Source organism: Panulirus ornatus, chromosome 6 (genome assembly GCF_036320965.1).
Source record: "Panulirus ornatus isolate Po-2019 chromosome 6, ASM3632096v1, whole genome shotgun sequence".
Taxonomy (NCBI): Eukaryota; Metazoa; Arthropoda; class Malacostraca; order Decapoda; family Palinuridae; genus Panulirus; species Panulirus ornatus.
Genome location: NC_092229.1, coordinates 45,125,721 through 45,152,884, shown reverse-complemented (window position 1 = coordinate 45,152,884; position 27,164 = coordinate 45,125,721). Strand labels below are relative to the sequence as shown.

At 41.8% G+C, this 27,164-nt stretch overlaps 1 protein-coding gene across 1 annotated transcript in view; it reads left to right on the top strand.

Annotated features, from left to right (window-relative positions):
• LOC139749182 (potassium voltage-gated channel subfamily KQT member 1-like) overlaps positions 1–27,164 on the top strand; it is a 953,229-nt gene that overhangs the window by 893,265 nt on the left and 32,800 nt on the right. Inside the window, 1 exon segment of the mRNA XM_071662846.1 lies at positions 16,800–16,924. Within this exon segment, the coding sequence (XP_071518947.1) occupies positions 16,800–16,924 (125 nt within the window).

The window sequence follows — 27,164 nt, the reverse complement described above, 5'->3', positions numbered from 1 at the left end:
ATATATATATATATATATATATATATATATATATATATATATATATATATATATATATATATATCCCTGGGGATAGGGGAGAAAGAATACTTCCCATGCATTCTTCACGTGTCGTAGAAGGCGACTAAAGGGGACAGGAACGGGGGGCTGGAAACCCTCCCCTCCTTGTATTTTAAGTTTCTGAAAGAGGAAACAGAAGAAGGAGTCACGTGGGGAGTGTTCATCCTCCTCGAAGGCTCAGATTGGGGTGTCTAAATGTGTGTGGATGTAACCAAGATGAGAAAAAAGGAGAGATAGGTAGTATGTTTGAGGAAAGGAACCTCGATGTTTTGGCTCTGAGTGAAACGAAGCTCAAAGGTAAAGGGGAAGAGTGGTTTGGGAATGTCTTGGGAGTAAAGTCAGGGGTTAGTGAGAGGACAAGAGCAAGAGAAGGAGTAGCACTGCTCCTGAAACAGGAGTGGTGGGAGTATGTAATAGAGTGTAAGAAAGTAAACTCTAGATTGATATGGGTAAAACTGAAAGTGGATGGAGAGAGATGGGTGATTATTGGTGCATATTCACCTGGGCATGAGAAGAAAGATCATGAGAAGCAAGTGTTTTGGGAGCAGCTGAGTGAATGTGTTAGTAGTTTTGATGCACGAGACCGAGTTATAGTGATGGGTGATTTAAATGCAAAGGTGAGTAATGTGGCAGTTGAGGGAATAATTGGTGTACATGGGGTGTTCAGTATTGTAAATGGAAATGGTGAAGAGCTTCTAGATTTATGTGCTGGAAAAGGACTGGTGTTTGGGGATACCTGGTTTAAAAAGAGAGATATACATAAGTATACGTATGTAAGTAGGAGAGATGGCCAGAGAGCATTACGTTTCAATTGATAGGCACGCGAAGGAGAGACTTTTGGATGTTAATGTGCTGAAAGGTGCAACTGGAGGGATGTCTGATCATTATCTTGTGGAGGCAAAATTGAAGATTTGTAGAGGAATTCAGAAAAGAAGAGAGAATGTTGGGGTGAAAAGACTGGTGACAGTAAGTGAGCTTGGGAAGGAGACTTGTGTGAGGAAGTACCAGGAGAGAATGGAATGGAAAAAGGTGAGAACAAATGACGTAAGGGGAGTGGCGGAGGAATGAGATGTATTTAGGGAAGCAGTGATGACTTGCACAAAAGATGCTTGTGGCATGAGAAGCATGGGAGGTGGGCAGATTAGAAAGGGTAGTGAGTGGTGGGATGAAGAAGTAAGATTATTAGTGAAAGAGAAGAGAGAGAGGCTTTTAGATGATTTTGCAGGGAAATAATGCAAATGAGTGGGAGATGTATAAAAGAAAGAGGCAGGAGGTCAAGAGAAAGGTGCAAGAGGTGAAAAAGAAGGCAAGTGAAAGTTGGGGTGAAAGAGTATCATTTAATTTTAGGGAGAATAAAAAGATGTTTCGTTGTTAGGGAGGTGAATGCAAGAGTTTTGGAAAGAGGGGCAAGTATGATGTCTGTTGGGGATGAGAGAGCTTGGGAAGTGAGTCAGTTGTTGTTCGCTGATGATACAGCGCTGGTGGCTGATTCATGTGAGAAACTGCAGAAGCTGGTGACTGAGTTTGGTAAAGTGTGTGAAAGAAGAAAGTTAAGAGTAAATGTGAATAAGAGCAAGGTTATTAGGTACAGTAGGGTTGAGGGTCAAGTCAATTGGGAGGTGAGTTTGAATGGAGAAAAACTGGAGGAAGTGAAGTGTTTTAGATATCTGGGAGTGGATCTGGCAGCGGATGGAACCATGGAAGCAGAAGTGGATCATAGGGTGGGGGAGGGGGTGAAAATTCTAGGAGCCTTGAAGAATGTGTGGAAGTCGAGAACATTATCTCGGACAGCAAAAATGGGTATGTTTGAAGGAATAGTGGTTCCAACAATGTTGTATGGTTGCAAGGCGTGGGCTATGGATAGAGTTGTGCGCAGGAGGATGGATGTGCTGGAAATGAGATGTTTGAGGACAATGTGTGGTGTGAGGTGGTTTGATCGAGTGAGTAACGTAAGGGTGAGAGAGAGGTGTGGAAATAAAAAGAGCGTGGTTGAGAGAGCAGAAGAGAGTGTTTTGAAATGGTTTGGGCACATGGAGAGAATGAGTGAGGAAAGATTGACCAAGAGGATATATGTGTCGGAGGTGGAGGGAACGAGGAGAAGAGGGAGACCAAATTGGAGGTGGAAAGATGGAGTGAAAAAGATTTTGTGTGATCGGGGCCTGAACATGCAGGAGGGTGAAAGGAGGGCAAGGAATAGAGTGAATTGGAGCGATGTGGTATACCGGGGTTGACGTGCTGTCAGTGGATTGAATCGGGGCATGTGAAGCGTCTGGGGTAAACCATGGAAAGCTGTGTAGGTATGTATATTTGCGTGTGTGGACGTATGTATATACATGTGTATGGGGGTGGGTTGGGCCATTTCTTTCGTCTGTTTCCTTCCGCTACCTCGCAAACGCGGGAGACAGAAAAAAAAAAAAAGAAAAAAAAAAAAGATGTTTTGGAAAGAGGTAAATAAAGTGCGTAAGACAAGGGAGCAAATGGGAACTTCAGTGAAGGGCGCAAATGGGGAGGTGATAACAAGTAGTGGTGATGTGAGAAGGAGATGGAGTGAGTATTTTGAAGGTTTGTTGAATGTGTTTGATGATAGAGTGGCAGATATAGGGTGTTTTGGTCGAGGTGGTGTGCAAAGTGAGAGGGTTAGGGAAAATGATTTGGTAAATAGAGAAGAGGTAGTAAAAGCTTTGCGGAAGATGAAAGCCGGCAAGGCAGCAGGTTTGGATGGTATTGCAGTGGAATTTATTAAAAAAGGGGGTGACTGTATTGTTGACTGGTTGATAAGGTTATTTAATGTATGTATGACTCATGGTGAGGTGCCTGAGGATTGGCGGAATGCGTGCATAGTGCCATTGTACAAAGGCAAAGGGGATAAGAGTGAGTGCTCAAATTACAGAGGTATAAGTTTGTTGAGTATTCCTGGTAAATTATATGGGAGGGTATTGATTGAGAGGGTGAAGGCATGTACAGAGCATCAGATTGGGGAAGAGCAGTGTGGTTTCAGAGGTGGTAGAGGATGTGTGGATCAGGTGTTTGCTTTGAAGAATGTATGTGAGAAATACTTAGAAAAGCAAATGGATTTGTATGTAGCATTTATGGATCTGGAGAAGGCATATGATAGAGTTGATAGAGATGCTCTGTGGAAGTTATTAAGAATATATGGTGTGTATATACACATGTATATACATACACGTCCACACATGCAAATATACATACCTATACATCTCAACGTATACATATATATACACACACAGACATATACATATATACATAAGTACATAATTCATACTGTCTGCCTTTATGAATTCCCATCACCACCCCGCCACACATGAAATAACAACCCCCTCCCCCCTCATGTGTGCGAGGTAGCGCTAGGAAAAGACAACAAAGGCCACATTTGTTCACACTCAAGTCTCTAGCTGTCATGTAATAATGCACCAAAACCACAGCTCCCTTTCCACATCCAGGCCCCACAGGACTTTCCATGGTTTACCCCAGATGCTTCACATGCCCTGGTTCAATCCATTGACAGGACATCGACCCCGGTATGCCACATCGTTCCAATTCACTCTATTCCTTGCACACCATTCAGCCTCCTGCATGTTCAGGCCCCGATCACTCAAAATCTTTTTCACTCCATCTTTCCACCTCCAATTTGGTCTCCCACTTCTCTTTCCCTCCACCTCCGACACATATATCCTCTTGGTCAATCTTTCCTCACTCATTCTCTCCATGTTACCAAACCATTTCAAAACACCTTCTTCTGCTCTCTCAACCACACTCTTTTTATTACCACACATCTCTCTTACCCTTACATTACTTACTCAATCAAACATATTGTCCTCAAACATCTCATTTCCAGCACATCCACCCTTCTCCGCACAACTCTATCCATAGCCCACACCTCGCAACCATATCACATTCTTGGAACCACTATTCCTTCAAACATACCCATTTTTGCTTTCCGAGATAATGCTTTCGACTTCCACACATTCTTCAACGCTCCCAGAATTTTCGCCCCCTCCCCCAACCTATGATTCACTTCTGCTTCCATGGTTCCATCCACTACCAAATCCACTCCCACATATCTAAAACACTTCACTTCCTCCAGTTTTTCTCCATTCAAACTTACCTCCCAATTGACTTGAGCCTCAACCCTACTGTACCTAATAACCGTGCTCTTATTCACATTTACTCTCAACTTTCTTCTTTCACACACTTTACCAAACTCAGCCACCAGCTTCTGCAGTTTCTCACATGAATCAGCCATCAGCACTGTATCATCAGCAAACAACAACTGACTCACTTCCCAAGCTCTCTCATCCACAACAGACTGCATACTTGCCCCTCTCTCCAAAACTCTTGCATTCACCTCCCCAACAAACCCATCCAGAAACAAATTAAACAACCATGGAGACATCACACACCCCTGCCGCAAACCTACATTCACTGAGAACCAATCACTTTCCTCTCTTCCTACACATACACATGCCTTACATCCTCGATAAAAACTTTTCACTGCTCCTAACAACTTGCCTCCCACACCATATATTCTTAATACCTTCCACAGAGCATCTCTATCAACTCTATCATATGCCTTCTCCAGATCCATAAATGCTACATACAAATCCATTTGCTTTTCTAAGTATTTCTCACATACATCCTCTACCACTTCTGAAACCACACTGCTCTTCCCCAATCTGATTCTCTGTACATGCCTTCACCCTCTCAATCAATACCCTCCCATATAATTTACCAGGAATACTCAAGAAACTTATACCTCTGTAATTTGAGCACTCACCTTATCCCTGGGGATAGGGGAGAAAGAATGCTTCCCATGCATTACTCACGTGTTGTAGAAGGCGACTAAAGGGGACGGGAGTGGGGAGCTAGAAACCCTCCCCTCTATGTATTTTAACTTTCTAAAAGGGGAAACATATAAATAAATATACATACATATACACACACAGACACATACATATATACACATGTACATATTCATCACACACCCCTGCCGCAAACCTACATTCACTGAGAACCAATCACTTTCCTCTCTTCCTACACGTACACATGCCTTACATCCTCGATAAAAACTTTTCACTGCTTCTAACAACTTTCCTCCCACACCATATATTCTTAATACCTTCCACAGAGCATCTCTATCAACTATATCATATGCCTTCTCCAGATCCATAAATGCTACATACAAATCCATTTGCTTTTCTAAGTATTTCTCACATACATTCTTCAAAGCAAACACCTGATCCACACATCCTCTACCACTTCTGAAACCACACTGCTCTTCCCCAATCTGATGCTCTGTACATGCCTTCACCCTCTCAATCAATACCCTCCCATATAATTTACCAGGAATACTCAACAAACTTATACCTCTGTAATTTGAGCACTCACTCTTATCCCCTTTGCCTTTGTACAATGGCACTATGCACGCATTCCGCCAATCCTCAGGCACCTCACCATGAGTCATACATACATTAAATAACCTTACCAACCAGTCAATAATACAGTCACCCCCTTTTTTAATAAATTCCACTGCAATACCATCCAAACCTGCTGCCTTGCCGGCTTTCATCTTCCGCAAAGCTTTTACTACCTCTTCTCTGTTTACCAAATCATTTTCCCTAACCCTCTCACTTTGCACACCACCTCGACCAAAACACCCTATATCTGCCACTCTATCATCAAACACATTCAACAAACCTTCAAAATACTCTCTCCTTCTCACATCACCACTACTTGTTATCACCTCCCCATTTGTGCCCTTCACTGAAGTTCCCATTTGCTCCCTTGTCTTACGCACTTAATTTACCTCCTTCCAGAACATCTTTTTATTCTCCCTGTGTGTGATGTCTCCATGGTTGTTTAATTTGTTTATGGATGGGGTTGTTAGGGAGGTAAATGCAAGAGTTTTGGAAAGAGGGGCAAGTATGAAGTCTGTTGGAGGGAACGAGGAGAAGAGGGAGACCAAATTGGAGGTGGAAAGATGGAGTGAAAAAGATTTTGTGTGATCGGAGCCTGAACATGCAGGAGGGTGAAAGGAGGGCAAGGAATAGAGTGAATTGGAGCGATGTGGTATACCGGGGTTGACGTGCTGTCAGTGGATTGAATCAAGGAATGTGAAGCGTCTGGGGTAAACCATGGAAAGCTGTGTAGGTATGTATATTTGCGTGTGTGGACGTATGTATATACATGTGTATGGGGGGGGGCCATTTCTTTCGTCTGTTTCCTTGCGCTACCTTGCAAGCGCAGGAGACAGCGACAAAGTATAATAAAAAAAAAAATGATAAAACATATTCATACCTGTTGCCTTCATCCATTCCCATCACTACCCCGCCACACACCTTTGCACACCATTCTCCCTCCTGTATGTTCAGGCCCTGATCACTCAAAATCTTTTTCACTTCATCCTTCCACCTACAATTTGGTCTCCTGCTTTTCCTTGTTCCTTCCACCTGACACATGTATCCTCTTTGTCATTCTTTCCTCACTCATTCTCTCCGTGTGTCCAAATCATTTCAACACACCCTCATCTGCTCTCAACCACACTCTTTTTATTACCACGCATCTCTCTTACCTGTTCATCACTTACTCAATCAAACCACCTCACACCACGTATTGTCCTCATATATTTCATTTCCAATGCATCCACCCTTATCTGTAAACCCTATCTATAGCCCATGCCTCGCAACCATATAACATTGTTGGAACCACTATTTCTTCAGACATACCCATTTTTGCTCTCTGAGATATCATTATCTCCTTCCACACTTTCTTCAACGCTCCCAGATCCCTCGGCTCCTCCCCCAGCCTGCGACCCACTTCCACTTCCATGGATCCATCCGCTGCTAAGTCCACTCCAGATATCTTAAACACCTCACTTCCTCCAATTTTTCTCCATTTGAAACTATATCCCTATTAACTTGTCCCTCAACCCTACTGAACCTATCTATACCTTGCTTTATTCACATTTACTCTTAACTTTCTCTTTCACACACTTTACCAAAGTCAGTCACCACTCTGCAGTTTCTCACCCAAATCAGCCCCCAGCCTGTATCATCACAACAACAACTGACTCACTTCCAGCTCTCTCATCCACAACAGACTACATACTTGCCCATCTTTTTAAAACTCTTGCATTGCCTCCCTAACAACCCCATCCATAAACAAATTAAACAACCATGGAGGACATCACACCCCTGCCGCAAACCACATTCATGAGAACCATATATATATATTATATATATATATATATATATTTTATTATATATTTATTTATTTATTTATTTATTTATATTTAAAATATTAGTATATATATATATATATATATATATATATAAATATATATATATTATTTAAACCCTGGGGGGGGTAGGGAGAAAGATTTTTCTTTCCCCCTGCATTTTTCACGTGTCGTAGAAGGGGACTAAAGGGGAAAAGAAAAGGGGGGCTGGAACCCTCCCCTCCTTGTATTTTTTAAATTTCTGAAAGAGGAAAAAAGAAGAAGGGGGTCACGTGGGGAGTGTCATCCTCCTCGAAGGGTCAGTTTTGGGGGGTTCTAAATGTGTGTGGATGTAACAAGATGAGGAAAAGGAGAGGTAGGGAGTATGTTTTGAGGAAAGGAACCCGGAGGGTTTTTTGGGTTGAGTGAAATGAAGCTCAAGGGGGAAAGGGGGAAAAGTGGTTTGGAATGTCCTTGGGGGTAAGTCAGGGGGTTTAGTGAGAGGAAAGAGCAAGGGAAGGAGTAGCATACTCCTGAAACAGGAGAGGTGGGAATATGTGAGAGAGTGTAAGAAAGTAAACTCTAGATGTTTATGGGTAAAACTAAAAGTGGTTTGGAGAGAGAGGGGTGATTATTGTGCATATTCACCTGGGCATGAGAAAAAAGATCTTTGGAAAAGCAAGTGTTTTGGGAGCAGCTGAGTGATATGTGTTAGTAGTTTTGATGCCCGGACCGAGTTATAGTGAGGGGTTTGATTTGAATGCTTGGTGAGTAATGTGGCAGTTGAGGGAATAATTGGTTGTACATGGGGTGTTCAGTATTGAAAAAAAGGAAAGGGTGAAGACTTCTAGATTTATGTGCTGGAAAAGGGGAATGGTGTTTGGGGGAATACCTTTTTTAAAAAAAGGAGATATACATAAGTATACGTATGTAAGTAGGGAGATGGCCGGAGCATTACGTTTTAATTTGATAGGCACGCGAAGGAGAGAATTTTGGATGTTAATGTGCTGAAAGGTGCAACTGGAGGGATGTTTTGATCATTATCTTGTGGAGGCAAAATTGAAGATTTTAGAGGTTTTCCAGAAAAGAAGGAGAATGTTGGGGTGAAAAGACTGGTGACAGTAAGTGAGCTTGGGAAGGAGACTTGTGTGAGGAAGTACCAGGAGAAAATGGAATGGAAAAAGGTGAAAACCCAAAAGATTTAAGGGGAGTGGGCGGGGAATGAGATGTATTTAGGGAAGAAAGTGATGACTTGCACAAAAGTGCTTGTGGCATGAGAGATGGGAGGTGGGCGATTAGAAAGGGTAGTGAGTGGTGGGATGAAGAATGTAAGATTATTAGGGAAAGAAAAGGGAGAGAGAGGCTATTAGATGATTTTGCAGGGAAATAATGCAAGGGAGGGGGAGATGTAAAAAAGAAAGGGCAGGAGGTCAGAGAAAGGTACAAGAGGTGAAAAAGAAGGCAAGTGAAATTTGGGGGTTTAAAAAAGAGTGTCATTTAATTTTAGGGAGAATAAAAAGTTTGTTTAGTTTTTTGGGAGGTGAATGCAAGAGTTTTGGAAAGGGGGGCAAGTATGAGTTGTTGGGATGAGAGAGCTTGGGAAGTGAGTCAGTTGTTGTTCGCTGATGATACAGCGCTGGTGGCTGATTCATGGAAAAAATTTAAGAAGCTGGGGACTGATTTTGGGTTTAAAGTTGGTAAAAGAAGAAATTTTTAAAGAGTAAATGTGATAAGAGCAAGGTTTTAAAGGTACAGTAGGGTTGAGGGTCAAGTCAATTGGGAGGTGAGTTTGAATGGAGAAAAACTGGGGGAGGGGAAGTGTTTTAGATATCTGGGGGGATTGGCAGCGGATGGAACCAGGGAAGCAGAGGTGGATCATGGGTTTGGGGGAGGGGGGGGGAAAAATTCTGGGGACCCTTGAAAAATGTGTGGAAGTCGAGAATTATCTCGGAAAGCAAAATGGGTAGTTTTGAAGGAATAGTGGTTCCCAAAAATGGTTGGGTTTGGTTGCGAGGCGTGGGCTTATGATAGAGTTGTGCGAGGAGGATGGATGTGCTGGGAAAAGAGATGTTTGAGGCAATGTGTTTGGGGTGAGGTGGTTTGGGTTTTATCGAGTAAGTAACGTAAGGGTGAGAGAGAAAGTGTGGAAATAAAAAGAGCGTGGTTTGAGAGGCAGAAGAGGGGTTTTTTGAAATGGTTTGGGCACATGGAGGAATGAGTGAGGAAAGAAATTTACCAAGAAAGGGTATTGTGTCGGAGGTGGAGGGAACGGGGGGAGAGAGGGAGACCAAATTTGGGGGTGGAAAGATGGAGTGAAAAAGAATTTTGTGGGGATCGGGGCCTGAAAAAATGCAGGAGGGAAAGGGGGGGCAAGGAAAAAAGAGGAATTTTGGGGCGTTTTGGTATACCGGGGTTGACGGGCTGTCAGTGAATTGAATCGGGGCATGTGAAGGGGTTGGGGTAAAACCCTGGAAAGCTGGGTAAGGGATGTATAAATTTTCGTGTGGACGTATGTATATACATGTGTATGGGGTGGGGTTTGGGGCCTTTCTTTCGGGCTGTTTCTTGCGTACCCCGCAAACGTGGGAGGGCAGCAAAAAAAAAAAAAAAAAAAAAAAGATGTTTTGGGAAAAAGGGGAAATAAAGTGCGTTTAAAACAAAGGGGGGCAATGGGGAAATTCGTGAAGGGCCCCAAATGGGGAGGTGATAACAAGTAGTGTGATGTGGGGAATGGAGTGAGTATTTGAAGGTTGTTGGGAAAGTGTTTGGATGATAGAAGTGGCAGATATAGGGTGTTTTGGTCGAGGTGGTGTGCAAAGGAGTGGGTTAGGGAAAATGTTTTTGGGAAACGAGAGAGGTAGTAAAAGCTTTTGCGGAAGATGAAAGCCGGCAAGGCAGCAGGTTTTGGATGGTATTGCGTGGAATTTATTAAAAGGGGGTGTGTATTGTTGACTGGTTGATAAGGTTATTTTAAAAGTATGTATGACTAATGGTGGGGGTGCTGAGGATTGGCGAAAGCGTGCTAGTGCCCTTGTACAAAGGCAAAGGGGATAAGAGTGAGTGCTCAAAAATTTCGAGGTATAAGTTTTTTGAGTATTCCTGTAAATTATATGGGAGGGTATTGATTGAGAGGGGGAAGGATGTACAGGCATCAGATTGGGGAAAAGCAGTGTTTGGTTTCAGAGGTGGTAGGGATGTGTGGATCAGGTGTTTGCTTTGAAGAATGTATGGTGAGAAATACTTAAAAAAAGCAAATGGGGTTTTTGTAGATTTATGGATCTGGAAGGAATTTTATAGAGTGATAGAGATGCTCTGTCGAAGTTATTAAGAATATATGGTGTGTATATAACATGTATTACATACACGTCCACACATGCAAATATACTTTACCTATACATCTCAACGTATACAAAATTATACACCACGACATATACTTATAACATAAGTACATTAATTCATACTGTTGCCTTTATTAATTTCCCCAAATCACCACCCCGCCACACATGAAATAAAAACCCCCCTCCCCCCTCATGTGTGCGAGGTAGCGTAGGAAAAGACAAAAAAGGCCACATTTTTTCACAACTCAAGTCTCTAGCTGTCATGAAATTTAATGCCCCAAAACCACAGCTCCTTTCCACATCCAGCCCCACAGGATTTCCAGGGTTTACCCCAGATGCTTCCATGCCCTGGTCATCCTTTGAAGGACATGGGCCCCCGGTATGCCACATCGTTCCAATTCCCTCTATTCCTTGCACACCTTTCAGCCTCCTGCATGTTCAGGCCCTGTTTCACTCAAAATCTTTTTCACTCCATCTTTCCCCCTCCAATTTGGTCTCCCACTCTCTTTCCCTCACCTCCGACACATATATCCCCCTTGGGTAAATCTTTCCTCACTACCATTTTTTCCCATGTTACCAAACCATTTCAAACACCTTCTTCTGCTCTCTCAACCACACTCTTTTTTTTTAAACCACACATCTCTCTTACCCTTACATTCTTACTCAATCAAAATATTTGTCTAAAACATTCATTTCCACACACCCACCCTTTCTCCGCACAACTCTATCCATAGCCCACACCTCGAACCATATCACATTCTTGGAAACCACTATTCCTTCAAATACCCATTTTTGCTTTCCGAGATAATGCTTTCGACTTCCACACTTTCCCTTCAACGCTCCCAAATTTTCGCCCCTCCCCAACCTATGATTCACTTTGCTTCCATGGTTCCATCCACTACCAAATCCACTCCCACATTATCTAAAACACTTCATTCCTCCAGTTTTTCTCCATTCAAACTTACCCCCCAATTTTGACTTGAGCCTCAACCCTATGTACCTAATAACCGTGCTCATTCACATTTACTCTAACTTCTTCTTTCACCCCACTTTACCAAACTCACCACCAGCTTCTCAGTTTCTCACATGAATCAGCCATCACACTGTATCATCGAAACAACAACTGACTCACTTCCCCAAGCTTCTCCACCAAAAGACTGCATTACTTCCCCCTCTCTCCAAAACTCTTGCATTCACCTCCCCAAAAAACCCCATCCAGAAACAAATTAAACAACCATGGAGACATCACACACCCCTGCCGAAACCTCATTCACTGAGAACCAATCACTTTCTCTCTTCCTTCAATACACATGCCTAACATCCTCGATAAAAACTTTTCACTGCTCCCAACAACTTTGCCTCCCACACCTTTTTTCTTATACTTCCACAGGCATCTCTATCAACTTATCATATGCCTTCTCCAATCCATTTAAAAGCTACATCAAATCCCTTTGCTTTTTAAGTATTTCTCACATACATCCCCTTTCCCCTTCTGAAACCACACTGCTCTTCCCCAATCTGATTCTTGTACATGCCTTCACCCTCTCAATCAATACCCCCCCATATAATTTACCGGAATACTCAAGAAACTTATCCTCTGTAATTTGAGCACTCACCTTATCCCTGGGGATAGGGGAGAAAGAATGCTTTCCCCCGCATTACTCAAAGTGGGGGTAGAGGCACTAAAGGGGACGGGAGTGGGGGGCTAGAAGAACCCTCCCCTTATGTATTTTAACTTTCTAAAGGGGAAAAATATAAATAAATATACATACATATCACACACAGACAAAATACATATATACACATGTACATATTCATCACACACCCCTGCCGCAAACCTACATTCACTGAGAACCAATCACTTTCCTCTCTTCCTACACGTACACATGCCTTACATCCTCAATAAAAACTTTTCACTGCTTCTAACAACTTTCCTCCCACACCATATATTCTTAATACCTTCCACAGAGCATCTCTATCAACTCTATCATATGCCTTCTCCAGATCCATAAATGCTACATACAAATCCATTTGCTTTTCTCAGTATTTCTCACATACATTCTTCAAAGCAAACACCTGATCCACACATCCTCTACCACTTCTGAAACCACACTGCTCTTCCCCAATCTGATGCTCTGTACATGCCTTCACCCTCTCAATCAATACCCTCCCATATAATTTACCAGGAATACTCAACAAACTTATACCTCTGTAATTTGAGCACTCACTCTTATCCCCTTTGCCTTTGTACAATGGCACTATGCACGCATTCCGCCAATCCTCAGGCGCCTCACCATGAGTCATACATACATTAAATAACCTTACCAACCAGTCAATAATACAGTCACCCCCTTTTTTAATAAATTCCACTGCAATACCATCCAAACCTGCTGCCTTGCCGGCTTTCATCTTCTGCAAAGCTTTCACTACCTCTTCTCTGTTTACCAAATCATTTTCCCTAACCCTCTCACTTTGCACACCACCTCGACCAAAACACCCTATATCTGCCACTCTATCATCAAACACATTCAACAAACCTTCAAAATACTCACTCCATCTCCTTCTCACATCACCACTACTTGTTATCACCTCCCCATTTGCACCCTTCACTGAAGTTCCCATTTGCTCCCTTGTCTTACGCACTTTATTTACCTCCTTCCAGAACATCTTTTTATTCTCCCTGTGTGTGATGTCTCCATGGTTGTTTAATTTGTTTATGGATGGGGTTGTTAGGGAGGTAAATGCAAGAGTTTTGGAAAGAGGGGCAAGTATGAAGTCTGTTGGATGAGAGAGCTTGGGAAGTGAGTCAGTTGTTGTTCGCTGATGATACAGCGCTGGTGGCTGATTCATGTGAGAAACTGCAGAAGCTGGTGACTGAGTTTGGTAAAGTGTGTGGAAGAAGAAAGTTAAGAGTAAATGTGAATAAGAGCAAGGTTATTAGGTACAGTAGGGTTGAGGGTCAAGTCAATTGGGAGGTGAGTTTGAATGGAGAAAAACTGGAGGAAGTGAAGTGTTTTAGATATCTGGGAGTGGATCTGGCAGCGGATGGAACCATGGAAGCGGAAGTGGATCATGGGGTGGGGGAGGGGGCGAAAATTCTGGGGGCCTTGAAGAATGTGTGGAAGTCGAGAACATTATCTCGGAAAGCAAAAATGGGTATGTTTGAAGGAATAGTGGTTCCAACAATGTTGTATGGTTGCGAGGCGTGGGCTATGGATAGAGTTGTGCGCAGGAGGATGGATGTGCTGGAAATGAGATGTTTGAGGACAATGTGTGGTGTGAGGTGGTTTGATCGAGTGAGTAACGTAAGGGTAAGAGAGATGTGTGGAAATAAAAAGAGCGTGGTTGAGAGAGCAGAAGAGGGTGTTTTGAAGTGGTTTGGGCACATGGAGAGAATGAGTGAGGAAAGATTGACCAAGAGGATATATGTGTCAGAGGTGGAGGGAACGAGGAGAAGAGAGAGACCAAATTGGAGGTGGAAAGATGGAGTGAAAAAGATTTTGTGTGATCGGGGCCTGAACATGCAGGAGGGTGAAAGGAGGGCAAGGAATAGAGTGAATTGGAGCGATGTGGTATACCGGGGTTGACGTGCTGTCAGTGGATTGAATCAAGGCATGTGAAGCGTCTGGGGTAAACCATGGAAAGCTGTGTAGGTATGTATATTTGCGTGTGTGGACGTATGTATATACATGTGTATGGGGGGGGGGGCCATTTCTTTCGTCTGTTTCCTTGCGCTACCTCGCAAGCGCGGGAGACAGCGACAAAGTATAATAAAAAAAAAATAATAAAACATATTCATACCTGTTGCCTTCATCCATTCCCATCACTACCCCGCCACACACCTTTGCACACCATTCTCCCTCCTGTATGTTCAGGCCCTGATCACTCAAAATCTTTTTCACTTCATCCTTCCACCTACAATTTGGTCTCCTGCTTTTCCTTGTTCCTTCCACCTGACACATGTATCCTCTTTGTCATTCTTTCCTCACTCATTCTCTCCGTGTGTCCAAATCATTTCAACACACCCTCATCTGCTCTCAACCACACTCTTTTTATTACCACGCATCTCTCTTACCTATTCATCACTTACTCAATCAAACCACCTCACACCACGTATTGTCCTCATATATTTCATTTCCAATGCATCCACCCTTATCTGTAAACCCTATCTATAGCCCATGCCTCGCAACCATATAACATTGTTGGAACCACTATTTCTTCAGACATACCCATTTTTGCTCTCTGAGATATCATTATCTCCTTCCACACTTTCTTCAACGCTCCCAGATCCCTCGGCTCCTCCCCCAGCCTGCGACCCACTTCCACTTCCATGGATCCATCCGCTGCTAAGTCCACTCCCAGATATCTATAACACTTCACTTCCTCCAATTTTTCTCCATTTGAACTTATATCCCTATTAACTTGTCCCTCAACCCTACTGAACCTCATCTCATAACCTTGCTTTAATTCACATTTACTCTTAACTTTCTCCTTTCACACACTTTACCAAAGTCAGTCACCAACCTCTGCAGCTTCTAACCCAAATCAGCCACCAGCACTGTATCATCACCAAACAACAATTGACTCACTTCCCAGGCCCTCTCATCCACAACAGACTACATACTTGCCCATCTCCAAAACTCTTGCATTCGCCTCCCTAACCACCCCATCCATTAACAGATTAAACAACCGTGGGGACATCATGCACCCCTGCCGCAAACCGACATTCACTGGGAACCAATCACTCTCCTCTCTTCCTACTCATACACATGCCTTAAATCCTTGGTAAAAACTTTCCACTGCTTCTAGCAACTTACTTCCCACACTACATACTCTTAATACCTTCCACAAAGCATCTCTATCAACCTGATGATATGCCTCCTCCAGATCCTTCTCCTTTCTAAGTATTTTTCACATATATTCCTTAAAGCAAACACCTGATCCACTCATCATCTACCACTTCTGAAACCATACTGCTCTTCCCCAGTCTGAAATTAAAAAGAACCAAAAGTCCTCACAGAAATCTCCAGTATCATAAAGGAGTTGGAAGGTACAAAATCATAACAGAAGGTGCCATTCAAAGTATTATAGTTACAGTTCATGCCGTAAAAAACAACCTAAACCTTGACAAAATACCCGTCTGACCATCAACAATGATGCATGACTAAAGAACATTTTCAGAAATGTTTAGGTCAAACGCAAAGAGTTAAAACCTCTCTTGACTTAATATTTGCACACTTCAGCTTCTAGTAAGTCAAGATTACTGACCAGATAGAGGTATGATGAACTTTCCAATGCTTGATCAGACTAGCTGTCCAATGATGCCTCAGAAATAAACCATTGTATTGACATTTCATAACATCAAACACGATCAGATAAAAAGGTTACAGAACTTACACTCAGAAGACTAGATACTTGTGACAAAATTTAGGAACGAACATAGAAAAAAATTACTGCACTGTGATGCTGTGAACAAATTAATGATATGGGCTGCTGGGCAGAAGCACCACTAGTATCCCTGTTTCTCTGCTGATGATGTCATAGGTGTGGATGGGTTGTTGTATGGTTGTTGCCTCTCCATGAATGTGAATCAGTCAGCCTTTTAAGATGGTCTAATGGGGTAAACACTTGTTTTGACCCCTCCCCACTGAGCAAGTGCTTTGATTCTCATATAGCTCGGTCTGGGAGTGAGAAATATTGTTACAGCATATATTTGGCTCAGATTAAAGCACACATCCCCATGTATACAGACATCTGTGTGTTTAATTAAACATATGCTCTTCAAGACATTGAGGCAAGAAAAAAATTTGTTGTGGCAAGACTTATTATACTTCATGAATTAAAGTGAAAGACACATGAACTAATTACTTACCCCAGTGTAGGGAAATGCACAGCCCAGCTTTCATGCAACAAACACTTTTCAGGCAGGTAACATTCCATCTACTAGTCATCCTCATTTGGGGAAGAATGTCCAGAAATATGTTTCATTCATGATTACTTGGCCAAAAGAATGTCGTTATCTGTGAGTATAGATTCCCAGATAGAGAAATTGGTTTTCATGTGTTAGTGTTAAACTTACTTGACTAAATGGGACCCAACATAGACCTAGGTCCTCCAGGCATAAACTCCCCTATAATGAGATTTTGTTTATCTGTCTTTACCCTTAGCTCGCTGCCGTCCCGCCATTCCTTAGAGGCGAAGGAGCCTGACTTGCTGCAAGTGCCACAGGTGGTACAGATAGAACATGTGGCTGCCCCATACATCGATGAAGACTGTGATTTAAGTAACCGAGGTATGTTTTAATTTTACTTTGGTAAAGTTCAATTTCTTTTGAAAATATGTATTAACATTATTACCTACTTTACTTGGATGATGAGCCCTGTTGAAATGTGTTAGAATTCATGTGACATGTGGAGAGGAGACCAAGTTTTCATTAGATGTGATAAAAATGATAATTAATTCAGGTATCACATATAATTCTTTTGTGTAAAACATACTCTGAAGCAAAATATAAGTAATTTATCCAAGACATTCTCACTGTTATACTTGATGTAATGATGTACAAGCTCTCACTATTTGCCATAATGTGAATATTATGAACATACCTTTAGTGATGTTATGTTTGTTGGAATTTGGTTGATAAATGGGTACCTGGCATAGTTTACATGGTTTATCCCAGACGTTTTACATGCCCTAGTTCAGTCCATTCACAGCACTCCATCCCCGGTATACCACATCGTTCCAATTCACTCTATTCCTTGCACGCCTCTCACCATCCTGTATGTTCAGGCCCTGATCGCTCATAATCTTTTTCACTCAATCCTTCCACATCCAATTTGGTCTCTCACTTCTCCTTGTTCCCTCCACCTCTTACACGTATATCCTCTATGTCAATCTTTCCTCACTCATGCCCTCCATATGTCCAAACCACTTCAACACACCCTCTTCTGCTCTCTCAGCCACACTCTTTTTACCTCCACACATCTTTCCTACCCTTTCATTACTTAATCAAACAACATCACTCCATAGATTGTCATCAAACATTTCATTTCCAACACATCCACCCTTATCCATACAACCCTATCTTTAGCCCATTCCTCACAACCATATAATATTGATGGAACTACTATTCCTTCATACATACCCAGTTTTGCTCTCCAAGATAATGTTTTCCCCTTCCACACATTCTTCATCACTCCCAGAACCTTCCCCCTTTCCCGCTCTTTAACTCACTTCTGCTTCCATGGTTCCATTAGCTGCTTAGTTGACTCCTAGATATATAAATCACCATACTAAACCTAATAACCTTGCTCTTATTCACATTTACTCTCAACTTTCTCCTTTCACACATTTCCAAATTCAGTCACCAACTTCTGCAGTTTCTCACTTGAATCAGCCATCAGAGCTTTATCATTGGTGAACAACAACTGACTCACTTCCCTGGCCCTCCCATCCCCAACAGCCTGTACACTCGCCCCTCTCTCCAAAACTCTAGCATTTACCTCCCTAACCACTCCATCCATAAACAAATTAACAACCATGGGGGCATCACACACCCTTGCCATAGACCAACCTTCACTCTCCTCTCTTCCTACTCGTACACATGTCTTGCATCCTTGTTAAAAATTTTTGTTGCTTCTAGCAGCTTACCTCTCACACCAGATACTCTTAAGACCTTCCACAAAGCATCTATATCAACCCTATCATATCCCTTCTCCAGATCCATTAATGTCACATACAAATCCATCTGTTTTTATAAGTATTTCTCATACACATTCTTCAAAGCAAACACCTGATCCACACATCCTCTACCACTTCTGAAACCACACTGCTCCTCCCCAATCTTACATTCTGTACAAACCTCCAACCTCTCCATCAATACCCTCCCATACAATTACACATTACAGCTAGAGACTGAGTGTGAACGAATGTGGTGTTTTTTGTCTGTTCCTGGCACTGCCTCACAGGAGGGGAGAGGGGGGATGCTATTTCGTGTGTGGTGGGGTAGTGACGGGAGCAGATAAAGGCAGCAAATATGAATATGTACATGTGTATATATGTATATGTCTGTGTATGTATATGTATGTATACATTGAAATGCATATGTATGTATATGTGCGTGTGTAGGCATTTATGTATATGCATTTGTGTGTGGGTGGGTTGGGCCATTCTTCCTCTGTTTCCTTGTGCTACCTTGCTAATGCAGGAGACGACGGTTAAGTATGATAAATAAATAAATAGATAATATTTATTTTTCATTATACTTAAATGTTTTTACAAAGGATGTCAGTTATGTGTACGAGTAGGAAGAGAGGAAAGTGACTGGTTCCCAGTGAATGTTGGTTTGCGGCAGGGGTGTGTGATGTCTCCATAGTTGTTTAATTTGTTTATGGATGGGGTGGATAGTGAGGTGAATGCAAGAATTTTGGAGAGAGGCAAGTATGCAGTGTGTTCTGGAGGAGAAGGCTTGAGAAGTGAGTCTGTTGTTCACTGATGATACATTGCTGGTGGCTGATTCAGGTGAGAAACTACTGAAGTTGATGACTGAGTTTTGTAAAGTGTGTTAAAGAAGGAAGTTGAGAGTAAATGTGAATAAGTGCAAGGTTATTAGATTCAGTAGGGGATATATACACACCCATTTTTTTCATTCATACTTGATCACTCTTTTCCACATTTGTGAGGCAGCACCAGGAAACTGATGAAGACATATCCCCTCACATGCACATATATATATGCACTTACACATACATATACATATATATGCATACATGCATATACATATACATATATGTATATGTATGTTCTGGAAGTGATGAAGAATGTGTGAAAAGAGAGAACATTATCTCGCATGGCAAAAATGGGGATATTTTTGAAGGAGTGGTGGTCCCATCAATATCATATGGTTGTGAGGCATGGACTATAGATAGGGTTGTGCAGAAGAGGGTGGATGTGTTGGAAAGAAAATGTTTCAGGACAATATGTGGTGTGATGGGGTTTCATCAGTTAACTAATGAAAGGGTAAAAAATATGTGTGCTTGAGAGAGCAAAAGAGGGTGTGGTGAAATGGTTTACTCCATGTACTTCAGTTGTTCAAACCATTGACAATACATCGACTCCTGTATACCACTTCATCCTTTTTCACTCGATCCTGTGCTAACCTTTCACCCTCCTCCATGTTCAAGCCCAAATTGCCCAATATGTTTTTCATCCATCCTTCCATCTCCAGTTTGGTATCTCTATTCTCCTTGTTACCTGCATTTTTGATGCATATTTCCTCTTTGTTGATCTTTCGTCACTCATTCTCTTCATGCATCTAAACCATTTCAGTACACCCTCTTCAGCTCTCTCTATCACACTCTTTTTTTATGACCACACTTCCCCTACCCTTTATTTCTTACACGGTCAAACCACCTCATGTTTCATTTCCAACACATCCACTATTATATCTTCAAACGTAACCATTTTTGCCCTCCCAAAGAGCGATCTTTCTCTTTCCACAAATTGTTCAGCCCTTCCAAAACCTTCGCCCCTTCACCCACTTTTTGACACTTTTCCAAAATTCCATTTGCTGCCCTGTCCACTCTAAGTTACTTAAAGCACTTCACTTACTCCACTTTTTCTCCATTCAAACTCATACCTTAACTAACTTGTCACTCAATCCTGTATAACCTAGTAACCTTTCTTTAATTCACATTGAGTCTCAACTTTCTTCTTTCACAATCTCCCAGATTCAGTCACCAACTTCTGCAGTTTTGCACTTGATTCTGCTATCAGAGCTGTATCATCAGAAAACAATTCACCCACTACTCAGGCCATCTCATTTGCTACTGACTGCATACATGCCCCTCTCTCCAAGACTTTTGCATTTATGTCCCTCACCACCCCAACCACAACAAATTAAACAACCATGGTGACATCACACACTCCTGCCATAGACCAACCTTTACTTGAAACAATTCATTCTATGCAGTTCCTACTTATGCACATGCTTTACACCCTCGATGAAAACTTAGTCACTGTTTCTAGCAGCTTTCCTCCCACATCATATGTTCGTATGGCCTTCTGCAAGGCATATCTATTTACCTTATTATATGCTTTCTGCAGACCCATAAATGCTACATACAAATCCATCTGTTTGTCTTAAGTATTTCTCACAAATTTTTCAAAGCAAATACCTGATCCACACATTATCTGCCACTTCTGAAACCACACTGTTCCTCCCCAATCTAATGGTCTGTACAAGCCTTCACACTCTCAGTCAATACCCTCCCATACAATTTTCCAGGAATACTCAACAAACTTATGCTCCTGTAGTTTGAACACTCTTATATCCCCCTTGCCATTAAACAGTGGCACTATACATGCATTGTGCCTCAGGCACCTCACCATGCTCCATTCATACATTGAAAATCCTAATTAACCAATCAGCAACACCTGCAATACCATCCATTCCACTTGCCTTTTCTCAATCCATCTTACATAAGACTCTCACCACCTCTTCTTTTTTCACCAAACCACTCTCCATGACTCTCTCACTTTGCATACCATCTCAACTCAAGCACATTCAGCAGTCATTCAAAATACTCACTCCATCTCCCTCTCACCTCATTACTTCCTGTTACTACTTCCACTTTTGCCCCCTTGACCGATGTTCCTATTTGTTCTCTTATTTTTCCCACATTAATAACCTCCCTCCAAAGCTTACTGATACTTGCCCACCCCAATTCTCACTTGCCTTCTTTTTTAACTCCTGCACCTTCATCTTGATCTTCTGCCTGTTTCTTGTAAACGTCCCCCAATCATTTGCACTCGTTCCTTGTAAGTACCACCCAAATGCCTCTTTAATTCTTTATCCCACCACTCACTACTTTCTAATCTGCTGACCTCTCTCCTTTTGCATGCTGCATGCATCTCTCAAACATGCCATCACTGCTTCCCTAAACCCCTCCCATTCCTCACCCATTCCCCTTGCTTCATTTGTTCTCACCTTTTGCCAAATTTACATTCAAGATCTCTTGGTCCTTCTTCACATTTCTTTTCATAAGTTCTAAGCACTCTCTGATATTGTTTCCCCTTTTTAAGAACATGTAAAAGTCTTCACCCTAGCCTCCACAGGATAGTGATTAGACATCTCACCAACTGCCCCTCTGCATTTTTACATCCAAAAGTCTCACTTTTACTCATCTATCAATTAATAGGGAATCCAATAATGCTCGTTGACCATCTTTGCTACTTATATATACTTGTGTATGTCCTTTGAACCAGGTATTCCCAGTCACTAGTCCTTTTTCAGGACACAGCTGCACAAGCTTTTCATCATTTCCATTCATAATACTGAATACCTCATGCCTCCCCCATCATACTCTCAATAGCCACATTTCTCACCATCTCATTCAAATCACCTATCACTAATAACCAGTCTCTTGCAACACGACTGCTGACACACTCACTTAGCTACCTCCAAAACACTTGCCTTGTGATCTTTCTTCTCATGACCAGGTGCATAAGGACTAATTATCACCCATCTCTCACAATCCACTTTCGTTCTTACCTGTATCAGTCTAGAATTCACTTCCTTTCACACACCCACTATTCCTGCTTCAGAAGCAATGCTACTCCTATCTTAGCTCTTCTCTCACCAACCCCTGACTTTACTCCTTTGACATTTCACTCAGAGTCAGAACATCCAGGCTTTCTTTTCTCAAATATACTTTCTGTCTCAACTTTCTTCTCATCTTGGTTGCATCCACACACATTTAGACACTTGTACTTGAACCTTCAAGGAGAATGAACCCTCTCTGCTTGGATTGAATTCCTAATTTTGTTTTTTATTTTCTATGCAAACTCTCATCCTAACTAACCCAACCCTCTACCCTGGTAAACCTAATAATCTTACTTTTAATCACATATACTCTCAAATTACTTCACACACTCCCAAACTCAGATGCCAACTTCTGTACTTTCTTAACTTGAATCTGCCACCAGCAAACATCTGACTTACTTTCCAGGCCCTTTCTAACCTACTGATTGCATACTTGCCCCTTTTTTTTAAGACCCTTGCATTTATCTTCCTTACCATCCCATCCATAAACAAATTAAACTGCTATGGTGGCATCACATACCCATGCCACAGACTAACTTTCACCTGGAACCACTCACTCACTTTTCTACCTACTCGCACACATGCCTTGCTATGTCTATCTTTATCTCGGACGCCTATTCCCAACTGGAACTCCTTCAAGGGGATGGCCACAACAATAGAGTCTCCATAGCTAGTAAACTCTAGTGGCACTTCTTAGCTTTCAGTGACTCACCCTTAACAGGCCATTGGCAGAGGGTAACTCTAGTGCAGTGTTTGCAGAGGCTCCTACCTAAAGTTCTGACTAACTTCTTTTGCTACTTATACAGCCTAATGTTCCTACCTACTGCTTTAATTATTCCTCCTATCCTTTTGTCAAAAGGCAGGTCAAGAGATGTAAGTCATTGATTATTTTTGGTTTGGAAGATTGTATGCCTGACAAGGAAGAAAGAAGAAATGCATATTAAAAGATCACAGGAGGCTATAGAATTGCCAGATGCAATTTTGTCGTCAAAAGAAAGGAGAAGAACAGATGTTTATAATCAAGACATAAGGGGGTGACCAGTTATGGTTACCTTTGACTTCAAGTCATCTAGCCAGGAGATACTTAGGCAAACTAAGAAAATGAAAGACAAGGTGGAATTCAATGGGATATTTATGAAATGTGTTAAAGGGAAAGAGGAAGAAAAGTAAAGTATATGGTCAGAACATAAAACTGATGATGACAAATGAAGCAAAAGAATAGAACATCCCCATTAGCACTGCAGAGAGGGCAGCAGTGTAAGGAGATGGTAATGTCAGACTGAAAGTAATGTTTTCAAATGGTGATGAGTTGGTATTTAATGGTAAAAAGCCAGAATTCAGGGATGATATAGGGGAAAATGCACCATATATTCTGGGAGTCATGGAAACAAAGCTACTGAAGAGATAAGATCTCACTCATTCTACCCAGAGGGAAACATGCTAGTAAGGAGAGAAAGAGAAAGCAAAGGAAGGGGAGGTTTGGCGCTCTTTGCAAAAGACTTTGTTGAGGATGGTCCACTCAGACTATAAATATTGGGAATGTTAAACATCGGCAAGAATTGTACAATGCTGTCATTTTTTCGGAATCCTCTAAATAATTACTGCAATACAGAACAAATATACAATAGTAAAAATGAAGGAATAATCAGGATGGTACTTGAAGCAATGAAACACTATATCAAACTTTATGGACTTCTGTGATGTAGCAATTATTTTAGCATTCCTGACTGTAACTCATTCACGGGTTGCCCAGGATCGGGCACATAAGTTCAATTCCTGGTTGTGGTAGTCGGTCTAACGTCAACCCAGCTGTTCATCTAACTCTAAGGGTTGGTCGATAAAATGAGTACCTGCCTCAGGCTAGGATATGTGACAGCTAGAGACTGAGTGTGAACAAATGTGGCCTTTGTTGTCTTTTCTTAGCGCTACCTCGCATGCACGCGGGGGAGGGGGGTGCCATTTCATGTGTGGTGGGTTGGCGATGGGAATGGATGAAGGCAGCAAGTATTGAACATATACATGTGTATATATGTATATGTCCTTGTAAGTATATGTATGTATACGTTGAAATGTATAGATATGGATATGTGCGTGTGTGGGCGTTTATATATATGCATGTGTATATGGGTGGGTTGGGTAATTTTTTCATCTGTTTCCTTGTGCTACCTCACTAATGCGGAAGACAGCAACAAAGAATGATATATATATCTTTTCTTTTTCTTTTAAACTATTCGCCATTTCCCGCGTTAGCGAGGTAGCGTTAAGAACAGAGGACTGGGCCTTTTTTGGAATATCCTCACCTGGCCCCCTCTGTTCCTTCTTTTGGAAAATTAAAAAAAAAAAAAAAACGAGAGGGGAGGATTTCCAGCCCCCCGCTCCCTCCCCTTTTAGTCGCCTTCTACGACATGCAGGGAATACGTGGGAAGTATTCTTAATCCCCTATCCCCAGGGATATATATATATTTTTTTTTTTTCATACTATTCGCTATTTCCCGCGATAGCAAGGTAGCGTTAAGAACAGAGGACTGGGCCTTTGAGGGAATATCCTCACCTGGACCTCTTCTCTGTTCCTTCTTTTGGAAAATAAATATATATATATATATATATATATATATATATATATATATATATATATATATATATATATATATATATATATTTTGCTTTGTCACTGTCTCCCGCGTTTGCGAGGTAGCGCAAGGAAACAGACGAAAGAAATGGCCCAACCCACCTCCATACACATGTATATACATACGTCCACACACGCAAATATACATACCTAATCAGCTTTCCATGGTTTACCCCAGATGCTTCACATGCCCTGATTCAATCCACTGACAGCACGTCAACCCCGGTATACCACATCGATCCAATTCACACTCTTCCTTGCCCTCCTTTCACCCTCCTGCTTGTTCAGGCCCCGATCACACAAAATCTTTTTCACTCCATCTTTCCACCTCCAATTTGGTCTCCCACTTCTCCTCGTTCCCTCCACCTCCGACACATATATCCTCTTGGTCAATCTTGCCTCACTCATTCTCTCCATGTGCCCAAACCATTTCAAAACACCCTCTTCTGCTCTCTCAACCACGCTCTTTTTATTTCCACACATCTCTCTTACCCTTACGTTACTTACTCGATCAAACCACCTCACACCACACATTGTCCTCAAACATCTCATTTCCAGCACATCCACCCTCCTGCGCACAACTCTATCCATAGCCCACGCCTCGCAACCATACAACATTGTTGGAACCACTATTCCTTCAAACATACCCATTTTTGCTTTCCGAGATAATGTTCTCGACTTCCACACATTCTTCAAGGCTCCCAGGATTTTTGCCCCCTCCCCCACCCTATGACTCACTTCCGCTTCCATGGTTCCATCCACTGCCAGATCCACTCCCAGATATCTAAAACACTTTACTTCCTCCAGTTTTTCTCCATTCAAACTTACCTCCCAATCGACTTGACCCTCAACCCTACTGTACCTAATAACCTTGCTCTTATTCACATTTACTCTTAACTTTCTTCTTTCACACACTTTACCAAACTCAGTCACCAGCTTCTGCAGTTTCTCACATGAATCAGCCACCAGCGCTGTGTCATCAGCGAACAACAACTGACTCACTTCCCAAGCTCTCTCATCCACAACAGACTTCATACTTGCCCCTCTTTCCAAAACTCTTGCATTCACCTACCTAACAACCCCATCCATAAACAAATTAAACAACCATGGAGACATCACACACCCCTGCCGCAAACCTACATTCACTGAGAACCAATCACTTTCCTCTCTTCCTACACATACACATGCCTTACATCCTTGATAAAAACTTTTCACTGCTTCTAACAACTTGCCTCCCACACCATATATTCTTAATACCTTCCACAGAGCATCTCTATCAACTCTATCATATGCCTTCTCCAGATCCATAAATGCTACATACAAATCCATTTGCTTTTCTAAGTATTTCTCACATACATTCTTCAAAGCAAACACCTGATCCACACATCCTCTACCACTTCTGAAACCACACTGATCTTCCCCAATCTGATGCTCTGTACATGCCTTCACCCTCTCAATCAATACCCTCTCATATAATTTACCAGGAATACTCAACAAACTTATACCTCTGTAATTTGAGCACTCACTCTTATCCCCTTTGCCTTTGTACAATGGCACTATGCACGCATTCTGCCAATCCTCAGGCACCTCGCCATAACCTTCCCAACCAGTCAACAATACAGTCACCCCCTTTTTTAATAAATTCCACTGCAATACCATCCAAACCTGCTGCCTTGCCGGCTTTCATCTTCCGCAAAGCTTTTACTACCTCTTCTCTGTTTACCAAATCATTTTCCCTAACCCTCTCACTTTGCACACCACCTCAACCAAAACACCCTATATCTGCCACTCTATCATCAAACACATTCAACAAACCTTCAAAATACTCACTCCATCTCCTTCTCACATCACCACTACTTGTTATCACCTCCCCATTAGCGTCCTTCACTGAAGTTCCCATTTGCTCCCTTGTCTTACGCACTTTATTTACCTCCTTCCAGAACATCTTTTTATTCTCCCTAAAATTTAATGATACTCTCTCACCCCAACTCTCATTTGCCCTCGTTTTCACCTCTTGCACCTTTCTCTTGACCTCCTGTCTCTTTCTTTTATACATCTCCCACTCAATTGCATTTTTTCCCTGCAAAAATCGTCTAAATGCCTCTCACTTCTCTTTCACTAATGATATATATATATATATATATATATATATATATATATATATATATATATATATATATATATATATATATATATATAGCAAATGGATTTGTATGTAGCATTTATGGATCTGGAGAAGGCATATGATAGAGTTGATAGAGATGCTCTGTGGAAGGTATTAAGAATATATGGTGTGGGAGG